Genomic DNA, 17985 nt, shown 5'->3' on the forward strand with positions numbered 1-17985 from the left:
GGACAGTGCCGAGCCGGGGCTCTGGGAGGTAATGGCGCTGCGCGACGCGCGGAGCAGATGGCCCGGCCTCGGCCAGACAATGATCGCAGAGGCCGGAGATGCCGGCGCAGCTCTGGGGCCTGGGGTTGTTAGTTTGTAAATCACGAGAAGCTCCAAGCGATGACTTTGCGATGCTTCGGCGATGAACACAGGTTCTTGTTCCCGCTGCTCCCCCGCCCCCATCTTTTCCCGGAAAAGTCTCGCCAGTCCTAGTTCTCTACATCCCCGAATGAAATCCCGGGGAGGGAGGGACGCGAGGGAAATTCATTGTTATGTAATGATGTGCAATTGCAATGGGCCAGCTGATTGCTGGGTAGAACCCAGGGCTGAGGCCGTGACCGAAAGAATTTTTGAAAAGTCCAGATGTGTTTAGGGCTGGGTTTGAGGGAGTGCTTTCGCTCTGGTTTCCTCCTTAGCCACGGGTACCCCGACTTCCACTGGATGTACAAGGGCACACCCATCCGCAGGAGAGAGATGTGGGAGCACATGCACAGGGGAAGGGGCGTGTGCTCGGGAGGGTTTATAGGATGAGCTCTTCTACAGCGGGGGGTGGGTACTAGCTTTTTCTTGAGGGCCAAGGACCCGAGATCCCAAAGGGCAGAGCGCCGGGAGACCCAGCGTTATGTGTTCCTTGCACTGCAGGAAGGAATCTGGGGAGTGGGGTGGAGAGCAGATTTGCTGCAAGCCTCAAGTACTCTGCTGTCTTCGTGAATGAAAAAGGCAGTTTCGTTTTGACAGTGTGGGGAGAAAATAATTCAAAAAGCAAACAATCAACAAGACTGATTTTTAGAAGAGCGCCCCCTCTGCCCTTTAACAAAATCTGGTGGCATTATCGTAGGACCTATAGCGTGGTTTCCTTTCCTCCATCAGCACGGCCAGCCTGTTATGTAAGATGCCACTCGAGTGAGCGGGGCTGTGATGTTTCATTTTTTTTCTCAACAAGATGTTGGCTCGGGGATTCGCATGATGGCTGAAACAGGTACTGCAGTGACTAAGGGGAACAGGTGGTGAAGGGCAGGGCTTCTCTTTGCCTCCCAGGCGATGTTTATCCCATCAGAGCTGGATTCTGCGGAAGAGGGGGAGATCATTGTAGACAGATAAGTGCACTGGATCAGGTGACCTTGGGCCAGTGGCTTAACGTCTCTGAGCCTCAGTTTCTTTATGTGTCCTTGGGACAAGAATCTAGCTCCCATCACCTCACAGATTTGATTTGAGGCTTGGGTGACATGGTTTACAGGACAGGATTTTGTAAAGGTCTTAACCTTTGCCTCATATAAATGCAGGAATCGTTGCTGACTATTTATTCCCATTTGACTTTCCAAACCCTACAGCAGGATGAAGGTCCCTACAGTGCAACAATTAAAATAATCTTAGTGTTTCTCATGATGTTAGAAAAACAATAAATACTTTCTAAACCCAGGGGTGTGTGCATTTCTGTGTAGAAGTATCTTTTTTTCTAGGTCTCTAGTAGCTTATATATATTTTTTAAAAGTTGCTGTAATTTCTTCTTGGTAGGTGCTAAATATAAAGCACTTGCTGAGAATATTATTCTTAACTGAATTTTGAGTTAACCATTGTCAAAATGAACGCCGTTCTTTGAAGTGGCATAGCATTCCATCAACAGCATTTGGGATAGAGATGAATCATAATGTAACATTTCTGTTACATTCTTGGCTCTTATATGCTGCTTGTCATATATTTTTTGTACCAATTAAAGTATCAGTATTGTGTACAGTCAATAATAGTGTTAGATTTTAGAACTTGCCATCTCACCTACTTTATTCTAAAACTTTACCTTTTCTTAACAGCTTAATAGTTAAAATGGTGCATGTTCGAAGTGGTTTTTCCCCCTCTTTGCTACAATTGTGATTTACCTCGAAGATAAATGCAAATATAAAGAACATACTGAATTGAAACCTTGCTGTGGATGAACCAAGTGTGTTTGTATATAGTATCCCATGACAACAGACTTCTGGTTAAATTTTCCCGACACAAATCTCAGCAAGAATCGACTTCCGCTACATGTGGGTGTATTAGTTTTTTCAAATGAAGTTTAGCCTAAAGCCATTTAAAGCGATTGCCTTCTTTATCTGAAATCTTTTTACTGATCTTTAAAGGAAGATTGTTAGGCTGTTTTTTTCATTCTTTTTCTTTTGTGCTTGTAGGTCTAATGGAAAGAGATGGTTGTTGTCTCTGTTGTGTTTTTTTTCTTTTTCTTTTTTTTTTCTCTAGGATAAGCTTTGAGCTTTGCCAGTATGTTCTGACTCATCGAGTGATGAGTAGATTGCCAAATGCAGACTCACCTTTGTCACTGAGTCTTTCCAAAATTGGCTCATTTTGAGCATCACTTTTGAGCAGTGAAAATGTGGTCTTAGCTCATTTATCTTACTACCAACTGTTTCTCATGGATCAGTTACGAATTGTGACCTTACTGCTTCTTTGTTTCAGAGTGATCGTCTTCTGATCAAAGGAGGTAAAATCGTTAATGACGACCAGTCATTCTATGCAGACATATACATGGAAGATGGGTTGATCAAGTAAGTATAACTCAGTATTGCCACAGATTTGGGTACCTTGCAGTGTTCCTAAGCATTAGCTCCAATTCACACCCATAGTATCAAGCTGTAGTGATTTAGAGACTAAATCAGTATCTGTTTAAGCCTAGTTTGATTGGTGGTAATTAGTGAGTTTGAAAACTCAGATTTAGGGAATTCAAAACCACAGTTAAATGCACACCCATTTCCTTACGTGTTGTGTAATTGACTATTTTTAACCGAGGTGACACATCTTGTTGCCACATACTCAGGTTATGATCCATTGACTATATTAAAGGTTTCACTAGAATGCACTTGTGTGGGGTGGATAGGACAATCAAAGGACAGAAACGTGAAGTACAGCCTCTTCTATCGTGATAGCACATCTGCCTTAATCAAGAATCCAAGTTGTTGGGGGCAATGGACACCACATTAATTACTACGTCACAGAGACAAATTACTGCCTCATTCCGAGGGAATTTTAGGTTTCATGTTTTAAGTGGGAACTAACACAAATGGGACTGCCCTTGTGTTTATTGTGTGTTATGTTTCAAAGGAGAAAACAACAAAGCAGTTACTGAATTAGGGTATTTTTGGGTCCTAGAGGGTTAAGTGAGCTGAGAACGTCTCAATATCCTCGTGCCCTTCCGACTGGGACAGCTCAGAGGGCTCTGAAGAAATAGCACATCTGTTTAAAGACAAACACTGCTGCAAATGACATCCTTTAAATAAGCAGCATTTATCAAGGGCAAGCAGCAAACCAGTCCAGAGGAGTGGAAAATTGTAGTGGACGTGTCTGTTGCCTGGAAACTCACACCCTGATTTACGATCCTAAAAGAGGTTTTAACATTTCCACATTTAATGTTTTCTCCATGTGTGTTTGCTTGTGACAGTCTCAGCTCCAGGCTCTGAAATACCATGACTTTCATGTTCCATTTTCCCCCAAGTGGAAAGCAGCATGATCTGGTCTGTAAGACTCTGGCCTAGAAGTGAACAAGCCTGTGTGATATTTTTAGTCATCACTAATTTGTTTTAGAACTTTACCAACTCCCCCTTGATTACTTTTTCCTTTTCCAAAAACTAGCATAAAGAGGTAGCAGAGATATTTTTTAAAAATTGGAAATGAATCCTTGTTACCCAACTTAATGAATATTAATTTTGCCGCCTTTGTTATCTGAGTTGCTGATCACATGCTTCCAAATTTTTAAATAGTTGCAATCATAGTGTTTACTTATTATTATCTTTGCTTTGTTTTGTTCTATTCCCTACCCTTCTACTCCTCATTTCTCTTAGTTGGAAAGGATATGGTGAAAATAAATGTTTGTAAAGTGCAACCAGGTCTGGAGAAAATTGTTATAGGATAATTAACTCAACTGAGTGTGTTGTAAGGAAAGTATAGTGATATTTTACGTAAATATCTCAGGGCTTTGTTATCATTTGATCATATGGGTTTTCTGGTAACTAAGCCTCTTTGATTGGCCTCTGATGCCTTATTTAGATTTTGTTTTCTAGTATGCTCTGCATTGCCTCTTGAGGGTAGGGAGTGAGGGGTGCACAGATTATGAATGATAACAATAATCTGAAGAGTCTTTAGAACATAGGGAAGGGTCGTTTATGGCGTGGTTGAAAATGTCTGTCAGATCCCGTTTGATTTAGGACATTTCTTTACAATCATTGTCACCTACCCTGTTTATTTAGGCAAATAGGAGAAAACCTGATTGTGCCAGGAGGGGTGAAGACCATTGAAGCCCATTCCAGAATGGTGATCCCTGGAGGGATCGATGTCCATACCCGCTTCCAGATGCCCGATCAGGGGATGACCTCTGCTGATGACTTCTTTCAAGGCACCAAGGCAGCCCTGGCTGGGGGAACCACCATGATCAGTAAGACAGCTTACAAAGAATAATCTTAGGGCTTGGGAACCATTATCGTTTGAAAAATGAGTCTGTGTCGTTTGAGTCTTTCCTTCTAAAGGTTGCGGAACTAAGCAGTGGACGGATCTACCACGTAAGGGGGTGAGGGTGGGCCAGCCTTAGTCTCATTTTCTGTCCAGCCCCGAGGTTCTCCAGTTGAACTTGAGAATACGCTTCTAGAGAATTTTTGTAGGATAAAAGAGTGGCTTCTTGCTTTCTCTGCTTGAGAACTTCTGTCTTCCTTAACCTGAAAAATGTGATTTGATTGTGGTCACTTTGAAAACACAGCATTTGGAGTAATCTTCAAAGCTATGAGTTTTGAGCCTTTGCTCCTAACTATTTGATTTTGACTTTTAAAGAATTCCTGAGTGTGTATCTTCTTGGAAGGAGGCCGGGGTACAGCAAATGAACTGTTGAACCAGGAACGTCAGTTCCACTGATAGGAAAATCAAGTGGAGGGATTACTTCCTGGCCTGGGTTTGACATAAATGGAATTGGGCAGTCCTGCTTGCAGAAGCACCCACAGATATCAGTTGTTTAGATATGAAAATTGCTGCTGTGAAGAGCTGGGTGCCCTGTAAACATCACTCAGTTGGATTTATGCTTTTCATTCAGCTAAATCTAAAGTATATTTCCTAACAAATGTGAAGGGTTTGCTTGTGAATGTAGGTTTCCAGCCTGCCTGTTGATTGTCCCTTTGGCAGATATCATTTTGAGTTTGAGGAGGTAGGCAGGTTGCACAGTGGCCCGCCAGACACACTTTTTTTTTTTAATTCTTATTTTTTTATTGAAGTGTAGTCGATTTACAATGTTGTGTTAGTTTCAGGTGTACAGCAAAGTGATTCAGTTATATATCTCTATGTATCTATTCTTTTTCATATCCTTTTCCATTATGGTTTATTACAGGATATCGAATATAGTTCCCTGTGCTCTACAGTAGGACCTTGTTGTTTATCTATTTTATATATAGTAGTGTGTATCTGTTAATCCCGAACTGCTCATTTATCCCTTCTCCCCTTTCCCCTTTGGTAACCATAAGTTTGTTTCTATGTCTGTGGGTCTGTTTCTGTTTTGCAAATAGGTTTATCTGTATCATTTTATTCTTTTTGGTTCCACATATAAGTAATGTCATATGATATTTATCTTTCTATGTCCGACTTCACTTAGCACGACAATCTACAGGTCCATCCGTGTTGCTGCCATTGGCACTATTTCATTTTTTTTTTTTAAAGATTTTATCCAGGAGTGAAAGGCAATATACAGTCTGTCTCAAAAGCTTATAGTTCAGTTCAGAAGAGGGTCCAAGTGGAAAGAACTTAGCTCTTTCTGCTTTAGAAAAAAACCTATCTTGCTGGTTACTTTCCAGAATGATGCTCTCTTTACGTGTAACTTTAGGGTCTGTTTCTATGCTTCCTCTTATCTGCCCTACCACCCAGAAGAACGCTGCTATCCCATTCTAGTTCGAGCTCTTTGACTTTTTTAAATCACACACTCACCTCCTTGTGTCCTTTCTGGTCTTCGGGGTGTCATCACTGACCAGAAAGAGCACCCACGTTTAAGCCTTCCTGTTGCTGCCTCTTTCTTGCCACACGTATTACCTTCTAACCTAGAGGGTGCTGTTCTTGTTGGTGGCGGTGTTGGCGTCTGCACACCCCTTGGGACTCTGGCCTAGTGTTGACGCCTGCTGTTTTGTCAGTGGCATCTGTCAGGACTCACTGGCACCAGTCGGCATTTCCACCCCTCCTGCAGGGCCAGCCGTGGAGCCACACTGGAGCTTGGAGAAGCACAGATGGCCTGGGTGTCAGCCTAGAAGACCAAGCCAAGGTTATAATCTGCCTCAGTTTGGAGTCCCTATGGGGGCCCTGTAAGCCTGTGCCTTGGTCGCAGAGTGTTAATAGGTCACAAATATTTCCTAAGGGAGCGATCAGTGACATGTATCATTGGGCTGAGGGGCAGCCCTCCGAGGTGGAAATAACCCCAACCAGGGCACTAACTTGCTGTGTGACCTTGGACGAGTCACCTCGCTTTTTTGGGCTGCTCGTCTGCACAGTGAAGGATTTGCACTAGATGACCCTGGATGCCCTTTCCAGCGCCCACGTTTGGCGATTCACAGAGCTCAGAGACAGAGTTGGCCTCTAATCGGATGCACTTCGCACCACGATGCATCAAAGCCCTGCTTTCTCTCCGACTTACTTGAAAGACCCCATCCTGCATTCTCGAATGTGCGTTTTCACTCCTCAACACTTGTCCGGTTCTTTGGCCCCTCTCCTGCTTCTTGTCCCTTTCTGCCAAGGGCGCATCCCTTCCTGCTGACACCCTGACCTTCCCTTTGGCCTTCTTTCTCAGCGGTTGTGGGCATCTTCCCTTCCTGCCAGGTGGGTTCCTTGTGTGCAGGGACCAGGGATGTCTCCACAAGTCCTGCACCTGTACCGAGGGCCCAGAATAGGCAGCGGATGACCTTATGGCAGCTCGGAACGAAGGAGGAGGGAGAAATCAGACTGCCTGCCCCTCTCACTTGAGCAGAATGCAAGCGTATTTTAATGCAGGGGTGGTGATGCGGTCAAAGAGGAGGGCGATTTAAGGAGATCTCAAAGGACGAAAGTAGTCAGAGGTAGTGGCGATGTGGTCACAGTGGTCACACCCCAAACTCCACTGCTTGTGTATCCTGAGAAAAGTATCTACTCCTGCAAATGCCCACCTGTGGTTACTGACCTCTATAGAATTCCCACTGCCTGCCCTTCCCTCGGGAGATAACGTGGCCATAATACATATGAGGAAATCAGGCTTCTTTTTCCTGCTTATAAGCGTTCTGCATTGCTTTAACTGTGTCCGCGGCTGGAGCCCGCTTCATAGTGGGAGCCTTGCAAAGAGGCATAGCTAGCTTAGTGGGTCAGGACCTGCAACCTGCTCCTTCGGTGAGATTGTAGCTTCTTTAATGAGTATTGAGGCCAGAACTAAGTATTTCGGGCACGTTGAAGGGATTCAAGTGAAAACTTACGGAAACTAAAGCCCCTGAAGGAAATTGGCACCATACCACCTGCAGCCCCTCCCTCCCAGCTTTCTGAGTTGCTCCAAGCCATGTCACTTGATGTGTCTTCACCTGCCGCTTGCTGCGTGTTTCCCAGGTCTCGGGACCTGGAGGCTCCATTTCGGTCTGAAATGGCACAGCCTGTGGTGGAAAATGCAGCTGAATATTCCCAGTTTGGAAACGGAGGTGACACGTCAGCAGCAGAAAATAATATTATTGCCATCAAACAGAGCCTCCCATTGAGAAATGTACAACGATATCTTTGTAAGGGGCCGTCCGTGTGGGGCAGAGGGAATGTCCTTTGCCCTTCCCATCCAGTGATGCGTGGGCAGAGGCTCTAGACATGCTCCCTGTAGGTGGCATTCAGACCAGCTGAGGGGTCACGGAAGCGGCAGGGGTGCTGCTTGGAGAAAGCTCTGCTGGTGTCCCCGGGGACTTTATGATCATCAGAGTTGTTGAGACCCCAGCGTCTCCAGGAAGCAGGCAGGAACAGTTCCGTTTTATAGAGGGGAAGCCAGAGGGCAGGGCACTCACCCCGCGCATCAGTGCAGGCGGCAGTTATGGAGCGCACACCTGCGACTGTGACTCCACCACCTGCCAGCAGTGTGACCTTTGCTTTAAGCCTCGGTCGCCTCACCTGCAAAACGGGGAGAGTTGTTACAGAGATCGACAGTGGAGGCATCAGAATAGTACCTGGCCCGCAGTTATCACTCAGCCGTGGTGGTTATTATCGTTCCATCTCACATCAGCTACCAGCAACCACCCGTTTCCATAGAGGCCCCCTCTGGATCTCAACTCTCTCAACAGAGGCAGAGAAAAGAGGCTCCAGCTGTAGGGTCTGACCCGAACATTTGGGAGCAGGGGTCCTCCAAGCATGGTCAGCAGACTGGGTACCCTGGTGTTACTTGGGGTAACACCTCCTAAAACATTCAGCTTCCTGGGCCCACCCAACCCCTTGAAGTGGAGAGTCTGCTGATGGGACCTGTGAATCTGTACTTGAATCTGGTGATTGTCAAGTGCACCTGGGGAGCTGTTGGAAAGTCTGGATCTCGGGGGTCCGTGCCAGATCTACAGACTCTAGATCGCTAAGGATCGGAAGCCTCTGCTCAGGGAAGAGAGCCTGAATGTTCCTGCTAACCTGAACTCAGCGCTTTCCCTAGGGGTGTGGAGCCCCCAGCACAACACACCCAAGGGGGCTTCTTCCCCGCCCCGAAGCTGCTGTACAGCAGAGACCAGGACGGGACCTGAGCACAGACAAGGAGAGGACAGCCAGATGCCTCGGGGCTGTCTCTCCTGAACTCTGGGCTTGTCACTTACCCGCTGGATGTGGCTCCCAGAGGTACCCCGATTCCCGCACCCAGCCACCCCCAGTCAGACTCACCCTCGTCTTTCCATCTCCTGCTGCTACCCCAGCGCCCAACCCCGGAGAGGGCTGCCCTCAGGGTCAGGCTGACTCAAACCCACGGTCACCTTGTGCCGAATCAAGTCAATTCTGTCTCTGTATTATCTCTTGGCGTGTTATCTCTTCCTTTGCCAATTCAGACCTTTATCGTCTCTACTGGATTTTGGCCCCAGCTTCTGAGAGTCTCACTGCCCTGATCCCTACCTCTGCAGCCCATACATCACCTTGCAGCCTGGGCTCTTCTTGTGGACCGATCATGCTACCTCCATTCTCTGAAGCCCTCAGCGACCCCCTCTGGCTCTGAGAATGCAGCCCAAGTGGCAGAACCCAATCCTGCTGCCCCAGCCGAGACTCACATTGTCAGTTACCCCAGCCAGGGATGCCCTTCCCTTCTTTCCTCTGCCTCTGGCAATCTTCGTTACCCTTCAAGGGCTAGCTTAGGTGTTACCTCCCTCCCGAAGCCCCCATGCAGCCCCCTCTGCCGTAATCTACCACTTATTCTGTGCGCCTCGGCCAACAGTGGGTCTTCATGGCCTGGCCCTCGGGACATGCGTCCTGTGTTACAGTTTGATCAAGGCTCCTCTGCCTCTTTCTGTTAATGTTCCCCGCCCAGCAGTGTCTCACTCCTGAGACACTGACTCCATTGATGCCCGCGGTTGAATGAATGAATGATTGGATGAGTTTAGATGCTCATGGGACTTGGTGTCCTGCTTCATCTGAGTGATGCCAGAGGATCGAAAATCCTGGGGTGGGAGGAGGGTTTACACGTCTGGTGTTAATTGCGTTCATTTCCACCGAAACAGCTGTGTCTTCAGCAGTGCCCTGTTGCGGCCGCTCCAGCCCCCTGGTCACTGTGGTCCAGTCAGCTGTTGCAACAGTTGGAGGGGGAGAGAGGCAGGAGGGGAAAGTCCAGAGCTCGAGCATCGGCCTGAGGTCGTGAATGGGTATTTCTCCCTCCGTCTTTTCGGCAGGTGGTGGGGATGCTGGTCCCCCCATGAGGGAGCTCTCTCTCTCTGTGTGCACGGGGTGGGCCCTGAGTGCCACGGTGGACTCCGCAGTCATCCCCGAAAGCCCTCGGGCTTCCTAGAGAGCCATGCCTGCAGAGGCAGGAGGCCTAGATCAAGGCCAGGTGACTTCCCACAGCCCCGGTGGCCGGGCCTTCCTGGGGAGACGTGTCCTCGGAGTGTCCCTGGGGCACATCCACTGCTTGTCATTTCTCCGTCCATGTGGCATTTGGGTTTGTTCCCCTGCCTCTGACGGGTCCACGTGTGAACACACACACACACTGTAATGTGAATGTGTCTGTAATCGATACTTTGATTATTCCCTTTGCATCATTCATTTGACTCGGGTTAGAAAGTGTTTACAAAAAACCCTGACCGCGTCAGACGAAAGTCTCGAAGTCCAGGACCCAAGTTGTCGCCACAAAATCTGCCTGTGGGCTGGCGATTAGAAAGCGACGTTATCCGATGGGCTGTGGGAGTGGCCTCTTTCTGCCTGCCCCTCCTTGCGTCTCCCCAGTCCCCACTTGGGTGAGGTCACACGTTTTGCCTACGGACACAAGTGCCTTCTGCAAGCGGACGCCACAGGACGGGACCTGCTCAGACGTCGCCGTGCAAATCTTGGCCACAAATGGCTGGACTGGAAGAATCCAGGCACTCCCTGGGATATTTTGGGCCGATCACCTAATACCTGGTACCGAGCAGAACAGAGGAAGAGACTGAAAAAGATGAAGCATCCTGGGAGGTAGCACTGCTCTTCCGGAAGGGCCAGCACACTCTTTACTAGGCGCTGTTCTCAGGAAGGAGGCCGTTGGGTTGGGCTCCAGCCAGCCTCATAGTCCAGTTGGGTTTAGGGTCTGCCTGGCCCTTCCAGAATCAGGGACATTTCTGTTTGGGTCCCTGGCCCTCTTTCATGGACATTGTGGCAGTTATCCTAATCTACTCAGGGTGTCTTGCCTGGTTTCTAGCCCTGAGAGCTGGTGGTTACAGCTTTGGAAATCACCCCAGCCCACAGAAGGGTGGGCTTCATCTCTTAAGACGGCATCTGGGGACTTCCCTGGCGGTCTAGCAGTTAAGACTCCACTGCAGGAGGCACGGGTTCGATTCCTGGTCGGGGAGCTAAGATCCCACATGCTGTGCACGTGGCCAAAAAGTAAAAAATAGAAAGAGGCGCCTGCATCCTCCATGATCTAGTTCTGACGTGGCCCGTGGGTGCTGTGTACAGAGCGTGGAGAGTCTCAGTAGTGGATGTTCCCAGAGCCTGTTCTCTGACTTTCTGTGGAGCGGGTTATTCTGACTGTTGGGAACGTCTTGTCAATCCTGTTGCCCAGAGTTGCTCTCCTTCCTGAGAAGAGCATCTAGTAAAGAGTGTGCTGGCCCTTCCGGAAGAGCGGTGCTACCTCCCAGGATGCTTCATCTTTTTCAGTCTCTTCCTCTGTTCTGCTCGGTACCAGGTATTAGGTGGTTGGCCCCAAATATCCCAGGGAGTGCCCGGATTCTTCCAGTCCAGCCATTCGTGGACAGGGGGATGTGGATGTGATGGGCTCCAGCAAGGTCTTCCTGGCCTTTGATGTGAGGGACGGACTTTCAGCTGTCAGCGTCGCGCAGGCTCAGGGTTCCGCATGGCTAGTTAAGAGCCTGCATGACACGCACATGTCCAAGGATACCCTTGTTCCCTGTCCCGGCTGAGTGAGCTGGGCGAAGACTTCACAGAACGCAGAGATCGTGTCCTATCCATTGTTATGCGACCCCCAGCAAACATGGAAGCTGCCCATGCTGGCTGCCTCATGATTAGCTGAATGCGTCTGGACCAAAACCCGGACGCCATTGCTCTTCCTCTTGGGATCTTTAGCATTGTCCGCGGGTCACCCTCTTCTCACGTGATGAAAATCTTACACGGGACCCCGTACCTGGCAGGTAAGACTAAGGAAAGCAGGGTAGCTCTGGCCGGAATGATGGGCCAATGGGAGAGCCCAGATCCTCTCCCCTTCCTCCCCCTGTTGGCAGCCCCTCTGCCTCTGGGGAACCCTAGGGCTTGGGGAAGCACAGTTGGAAAGCCCCCATTCCATCACTGCCTCCGCCCCCGCATTGCTTACCTTCCCTCCAGAGCCTGGCAACGCGACTGGTCCCTGCACAGCCTCTGCTGAGTTGTAGGGGAAGAGTAAGAAGAAGGGACATACCCACTTAGTCACTTAGGAGAACGCCTAACCACACTGTACGTTTTCGGTGGTTTTGTTGAAGGTGGTTTCTGTTCAAGACAGGAACTAGCACGGAGCACCCCATTTCATTTCCCTGCCCAGCTTGGTGTCCGTCTGCTGTGCTTCTCGTAAGAGCGCCTTTTCGTAATAGGTGGACGTTCTGTCCTTTAAACAGTTAATGATGGGCAATGTTTTAAAGGGATAGATGACTGTCTTAGGAAGGGGTTGGCCTAGGGATGTGTCCGTAGCTCTGGGACCCATTACTCCATGTGGGGCCCTATCCCCAGCTTTCCCCCTTTCTCCTCTTTGCAAAGACCTCCCTGTTGCTTCTCTGGAAATGATTATTTCCCTGGGCTTTGAGGGCTCTGCCTTCAACTGTCTGCCGTTGTTGGATGAAGCCATTTACCCAGATTCCTTGCTTTTAGTCTTCTTAACTGCCAGGGGAATGACCCAGGGGAATGACAGTGAGTAGAAATTAGAGTTCTTTCTGGTTAACCCATATGGGATCCGGCTCTCTTTGAATGTGACTAAATGTGCCCCTAATGATAGGGAGGATGCAGCGGGGTAGGGTCTCTGTGGCCAAGGCTGACTATCCTGTGAAAGGAATTTTGCGATGAGCCAATTACAAACCTCGACTGCACGCTGGAATCCCCTGGGGAGTTTTCACTAAGCACAGAGACCAGAACTTCTGACTTGACTGTTCTAGGTGGGCCCAGGTATTGGTAGGGTTTTGAGTTTTGTTTTTTAATACTTATTTTATTATTTTTTTGCCACACCACGTGGCACGCGAGATCTTAGTTCCTCGACTGAGAATTGAACCCGTGGCCCCTGCAGTGGAAGTGTGGAGCCCTAACCACTAGACCTCCAGGGAGGTCCCCTGGGCATTGGTAGTTTTAAAGCTTCCAGGGGGTGGCCAGGGTTAGGAGCCGTGGATCTAGGTGCCTAGTCCAACAGTTGGACTTCTGTTGAAACTGAATGAACGTCTGCCAAGGTTTCCTAAAAGCCAGAGCTGCCTCCTGCCCCCAGTTCCCTGCTGTATCCTGTCCTCTTTGCAAAGGGACGGGGATTCCACTGGTGTGACCTGGGGTGGGTGAGTTCTGTAGCCAGGTGCCCCCCAGAAGCTTAGAAAACAGGGTGGGGCTGAGCTCAGGTCCCTGAAAAGGGCCTCCTCCTTCGGTTGCTGTCCTTGGTGTCCTGGAAGGTTTTACTTAGCTGATTGCCTCACAGGGCAGTGGTTAGGGCTTAGAGTGGGGGGGTAAGAAGTGATGAACAGGACAGGGCCGGATAGTGGGATGACAGGGGTTGCTGACGGCCGAGTGGAGCTGGGATGTGGACCCAGCCCTGTGGGCCACCTGCTGTGCTGGTTTCCCTGAGAAAACCCTACTGTCTTTAGGTTGAATCAATAGTGTTTATGACCTAATCTCCCTCTAATGATAGGTCAGAACTGGCATCCTTCCTTGTGGGGAGACTGAGGGAAAAATCAAAAGGGCCTGGTAATAACATAGAATCATAGACTTTTAAGGCAACCATTCGTATCTTCTGTCCCAGCCTCTCTCCTTCTCTCAGCTGGGTAAAATTTACTGGAGCATGTTTCAGAGGGTGAGATTGCAAGGAACAGGGCAGGACAAGGATGGGAGAGTTCCAGCAATCCGAAGGTCTAAGTTTAATTTCCCTTTCTGATACTTTCTGTTTGAGTGTGATCATCTAATATATTTCTAGAGGCAATTTCCATGTCTACAAAATGGAGACAATAGGTTCGTATTTCTTAGGGTTATATGCAAAGTAGGTGAGATTGTTTGTGCTATACTATTTATTTTTTAAATTTTTTTATTTTTAAAAAAATTTTATTTATTTATTTACTTTGGCTGTGCCGGGTCTTAGTTGCGACATGCATGTGAGATCTATTAATAGTTTCACAACCAGGGATCGAACCCGGGCCCCCTGCACTGGGAGCGTGGAGTCTTACCCGCTGGACCACCAAGGAAGTCCCTGTGCTATTTTATTTAAAAACGATGATTGTGACACTTTCGGCACGTGTGTGAATCAGTTGATCTGTCTACCTATCTAATCTATGATCTAGCCATCTACTCTCTCCATATCAATATCTCAATTACCTAAGCTATCATCATCTATCTCTATCTTATATATCTAGTCTGTATATCTTGCTGTTTGTTATCTATAAAATCAATATGATCTCTTTAATCCATCTATCTAATCTGATAGCTATCTATCTATCATCTATCCCTCTATCTATCTACCTATCTGCTGTTCATCATTCCTGATCCAAGGATGCAGTCACGTGCCAGCTGATTCCAGATGGATATCTCCCTTTACTGCCACTTGGGGGGATCATGAAGAAATTCAGGCTTCTTTCATCTTCAAGCCCATAATGGAGTTCATGTTTCCAACGCAGCAGGAAAAACCGTCATCTATAAAAAGCCCTTTAAAATGTCTTCTTATGCAAAAAAAAAAAATTTTTTTTTTTACTTTTCACTTTTATTCCCCTTCCAAATAATCGCTAGAGAATTTGGGGCTTAAATTTCTTGACAACACACTTGATGCCACAGGTGCAAAGCAGTGTCATCAACAAGTGGCTGATCTAGTCAATAACTCTTGCTAGATTTGAATTTTTAGCCAAAAAAGGAATTTAAACGGGGCCAACTTTATCATGAGTCGTTACTGTGCTGTTGAACGCCTGGGCCCCTTGTTTCTCATGGTGGATTCATTACAGTGTCTGCATGGAGGTTTGCATTCTCTGCACAAACATCTCCCTTCCCACAGCCCTGCGGCTTGCTGCGCTTCCAGTGCACGGCCTGGGGTTACTCCTCTGGCAGTGTTGGTGACAGATTCTTCCCCAGGGGCTGTTTTGTCTAAAAAAGCTTTTAGCCATGGAGGGCCTCACACTCAGAGACATGTGGCATGAGAGTCCTGTGGGACTCGGCTCACTCCTCTCTGGGCAGACGCGGCCAGGGTCCTGTTCCTCTTTTGTAGCATCAAATGAAGGGACTGTGTCAGACCCCTCAGAGATGACAGCGCTGGTCCTGACCATTGGTGACCAGTTCTGGTAGAGACAGACAGCTGCTTTTTACAAAAATTTATTTTATTTTATTGAGGTATAGTTGATTTTCAATGTCCTGTTAGTTTCAGGTGTACAGCACAGTGTCTCAGCTATATATATATATATTTCTTTCCCTTATGGGACACTACAAAATTTTGATTTTAGTTCCTTGTGCTATACAGTAAGTCCCTGTTGGCTATCCATTTTATATATAGTAGTATGTATATGTTAATCCCAACCTCCTAATTTATCCCTCACCCCCCTTCCCCTTTGATAACCATAAATTTACTTTCTATGTCTGTGGGTCTATTTCTGTTTTGTAAGTAGGTTCATTGGTATCTTTTCTTTTCTTTCTTTTTTTTTTTTAAGATTCCACATATAAGTGATATCATACGATACTTGTCTTTGTCTGGCCTAGTTCACTTAGTATGATAATCTCTAGGTCCATCCATGTCGTTGCAGACAGACAGCTGCTCTTGCTTTGACATTCACATCTCATACTTCTTTAGTCCAGCTGGGAGTCTTTATTATTGTTATTTATTTATTTTTTGCTTTTGTTCATTAGCTCCACAAATCATGGGGGTAGAAAAAGCAGGCAGAACAGATCCATAGTTAAGGCAAGGAGAGAATTTAGTTAGAAAACTATGTCCTGAGGGGTTGACAGATAATTTGGGGGCCCCTCTGAGCCCGGTGGAGGCGGGTAGAGTTAGTATTTTGGAGGAAACGCAATCTTTGCTTCAGAGTTTTAAATGCAAACCCAACGGAGTGTCCCAGCAACAGGTTCGGAATTGGTGGTGTGTTTTACGTGTCATTTTACACAATTAGATAGGGGCTTCACCCCTACGTGTACGATGGGCATTTAAGTTATTGTCCAAATTGGATGCACTTTTGAGAGGGAAAGGGCTGCTGCTAGTTGTTATCCCAGGACAACAGCATAAACCAGGTAAACCCAGGTATATGTCACTCTTCTTCCAAGGGGCTTGCGTTGAGTTCTCTTGTTCTCTGATGAGCTTGGAAGGGGAATGACCCAGTGGCTGCTCTCCGGACCCCTCCACTGACCTGCAGGGAATCATAGCGGGGAGCTGTCTGATTCCGTCCTTTGCACAAGAAACAGTAGAAGAAAGTGAGATGATTTGGAGGCAGCAGATAATGGATACCATTGATTGGAGTCTGTGCCCCGATACAAGCTCTGTACACACGATTTCTAATCCTTACGTCAACCCTGAAGACAGCTGGGCTTGTCCTCATGCCATAAATGAAGAATGGGAAGCCCAGAGATGCCAGCTGACTTGCCTAAAGCCACAGAGCTTGCATGTGTTAGGGCTGATCCACGCTCTGGGCTCGTGGCGCTCTCAGACCACAGAATAAGGAGCACTGTTGGCTTTCGAACAATCAAAGAGCGTGCTCATGGGAATTCCCTGGCAGTGTAGTGGTTAGGACTCTGCGCTTTCACTGCCGAGGGCGCGGGTTCGATCCCTGGTCGGGGAACTAAGATCCCACAAGCCTCGCGGCACGGCCAAAAAACAAACAAACAGAAAAGAGTGTGCTCACAAACGCTGCTCGGTGCCCAGCATCCAGGTGCTTACAAATATCCCAGATGCGGTCGCCCACCTGCAGTTTGCGATGGGGCATTGGGCTATCCAATCCACAAGAAACAGAAATATTTTGGTGTTCAAGCTTAATCTTGTCCTTCAACCCAACTTTTATTTAAAAGTGATTTTTTTCTGCACTGTGAAGGGAGAAAGTGATCAGATAGGGACTGTCTGTCACCAAGCAGGAGGCTGCGTCCAGCGGGGGAAGATGCTCACTGAGATGCTGGTGTGCCGAGTATCTCTGCTCTCCCAACAGAAGCACTGGATTGATGGCCTTGATGTCCCCCTGCATCCCAGGGGGCGGATCTGGACAGCAATCAAAAGGAGTAACTCATGCCATGCACTCATAAACTGAACTTAATCCCTCTTCTGGGAGGCCCTTTCCATGCATGGCCAGATTGTGCTACGCAAGCTGCTTCCAAGGTCTCCTTGCCCGGATCCGGTTTTTTCCCATTTCCCTGAATCGCTTTGGCACGGCCTGCTATGAGGTCCATTAGATTCAGCTCTTTACAGTCTGGCTGGGAAACACCTCGGGCAGATGGCACTTTTTGAGGAGAAGCAGGGACAGGGCAGATCAAACAGTTGTTCAGAGTCGGGGTTGCTGCTCTGTGCATCGTTGTTTCCTTTATGGAGATCATCCAAGGAGAAGCATGAGGTATAATGGAAAGAATTTGAGGCCTCAACTTCTCGACAACACATCTTCACGGAGCCGGGAATCAGGAGACCTTAATTCTGACCTCGACCCTCCTGCTTATTAGCTCGGGCAACTTGCCCCACATCTCGGTCGTGGTTTTGTGAATTGTCAGAAGGGCCTGGATCGACCTTTTTTTTTTTTTGCGATACGCGGGCCTCTCACTGTTGCGGCCTCTCCCGTCGCAGAGCACAGGCTCCGGACGGGCAGGCTTAGCGGCCATGGCTCACGGGCCCAGCCGCTCTGCGGCATGTGGGATCTTCCCGGATCGGGGCACAAACCCGTGTCCCCTGCATCGGCGGGCGGACTCTCAACCACTGCGCCACCAGGGAAGCCCTGGATCAGCCTTTCTTGCCTAATAGGGTCGCTGGAAGGATTTGGTGAGATGGCAAGTATGACGTGGCTTGGGCAGGTTATACAGGAGGAGAGGTAGGCCCTGCAGCCCCGTTTTGCTCCTGATGGCCAAAACTTTTTACCATGACACCTGGATCCTGAGACGTTTGAAGGGCTAACTTTGTTTTGTGGGGAT

General features: G+C 48.0%; 1 protein-coding gene across 6 annotated transcripts in view; it reads left to right on the forward strand.

Moving 5' to 3' along the window:
* Positions 1 to 17985, forward strand: part of DPYSL2 (dihydropyrimidinase like 2) — a 119226-nt gene that overhangs the window by 43573 nt on the left and 57668 nt on the right. For 4 of the 6 annotated variants that reach the window (XM_024767763.1, XM_024767759.1, XM_024767760.1 and 1 more), the window contains exons 2-3: positions 2488 to 2576; positions 4272 to 4456. In XM_024767763.1, the coding sequence (XP_024623531.1) occupies positions 2488 to 2576; positions 4272 to 4456 (274 nt within the window). Of the gene's footprint in view, positions 1 to 999; positions 1019 to 2487; positions 2577 to 3177; positions 3414 to 4271; positions 4457 to 17985 lie in introns of those variants that run through there. The other 2 variants (XM_024767762.1, XM_024767761.1) reach the window with 2 other exon arrangements.

This window comes from Neophocaena asiaeorientalis, unplaced genomic scaffold (assembly GCF_003031525.2).
Source record: "Neophocaena asiaeorientalis asiaeorientalis breed wild unplaced genomic scaffold, Neophocaena_asiaeorientalis_V1.1 scaffold523, whole genome shotgun sequence".
In the NCBI taxonomy this organism is placed as follows: Eukaryota; Metazoa; Chordata; class Mammalia; order Artiodactyla; family Phocoenidae; genus Neophocaena; species Neophocaena asiaeorientalis.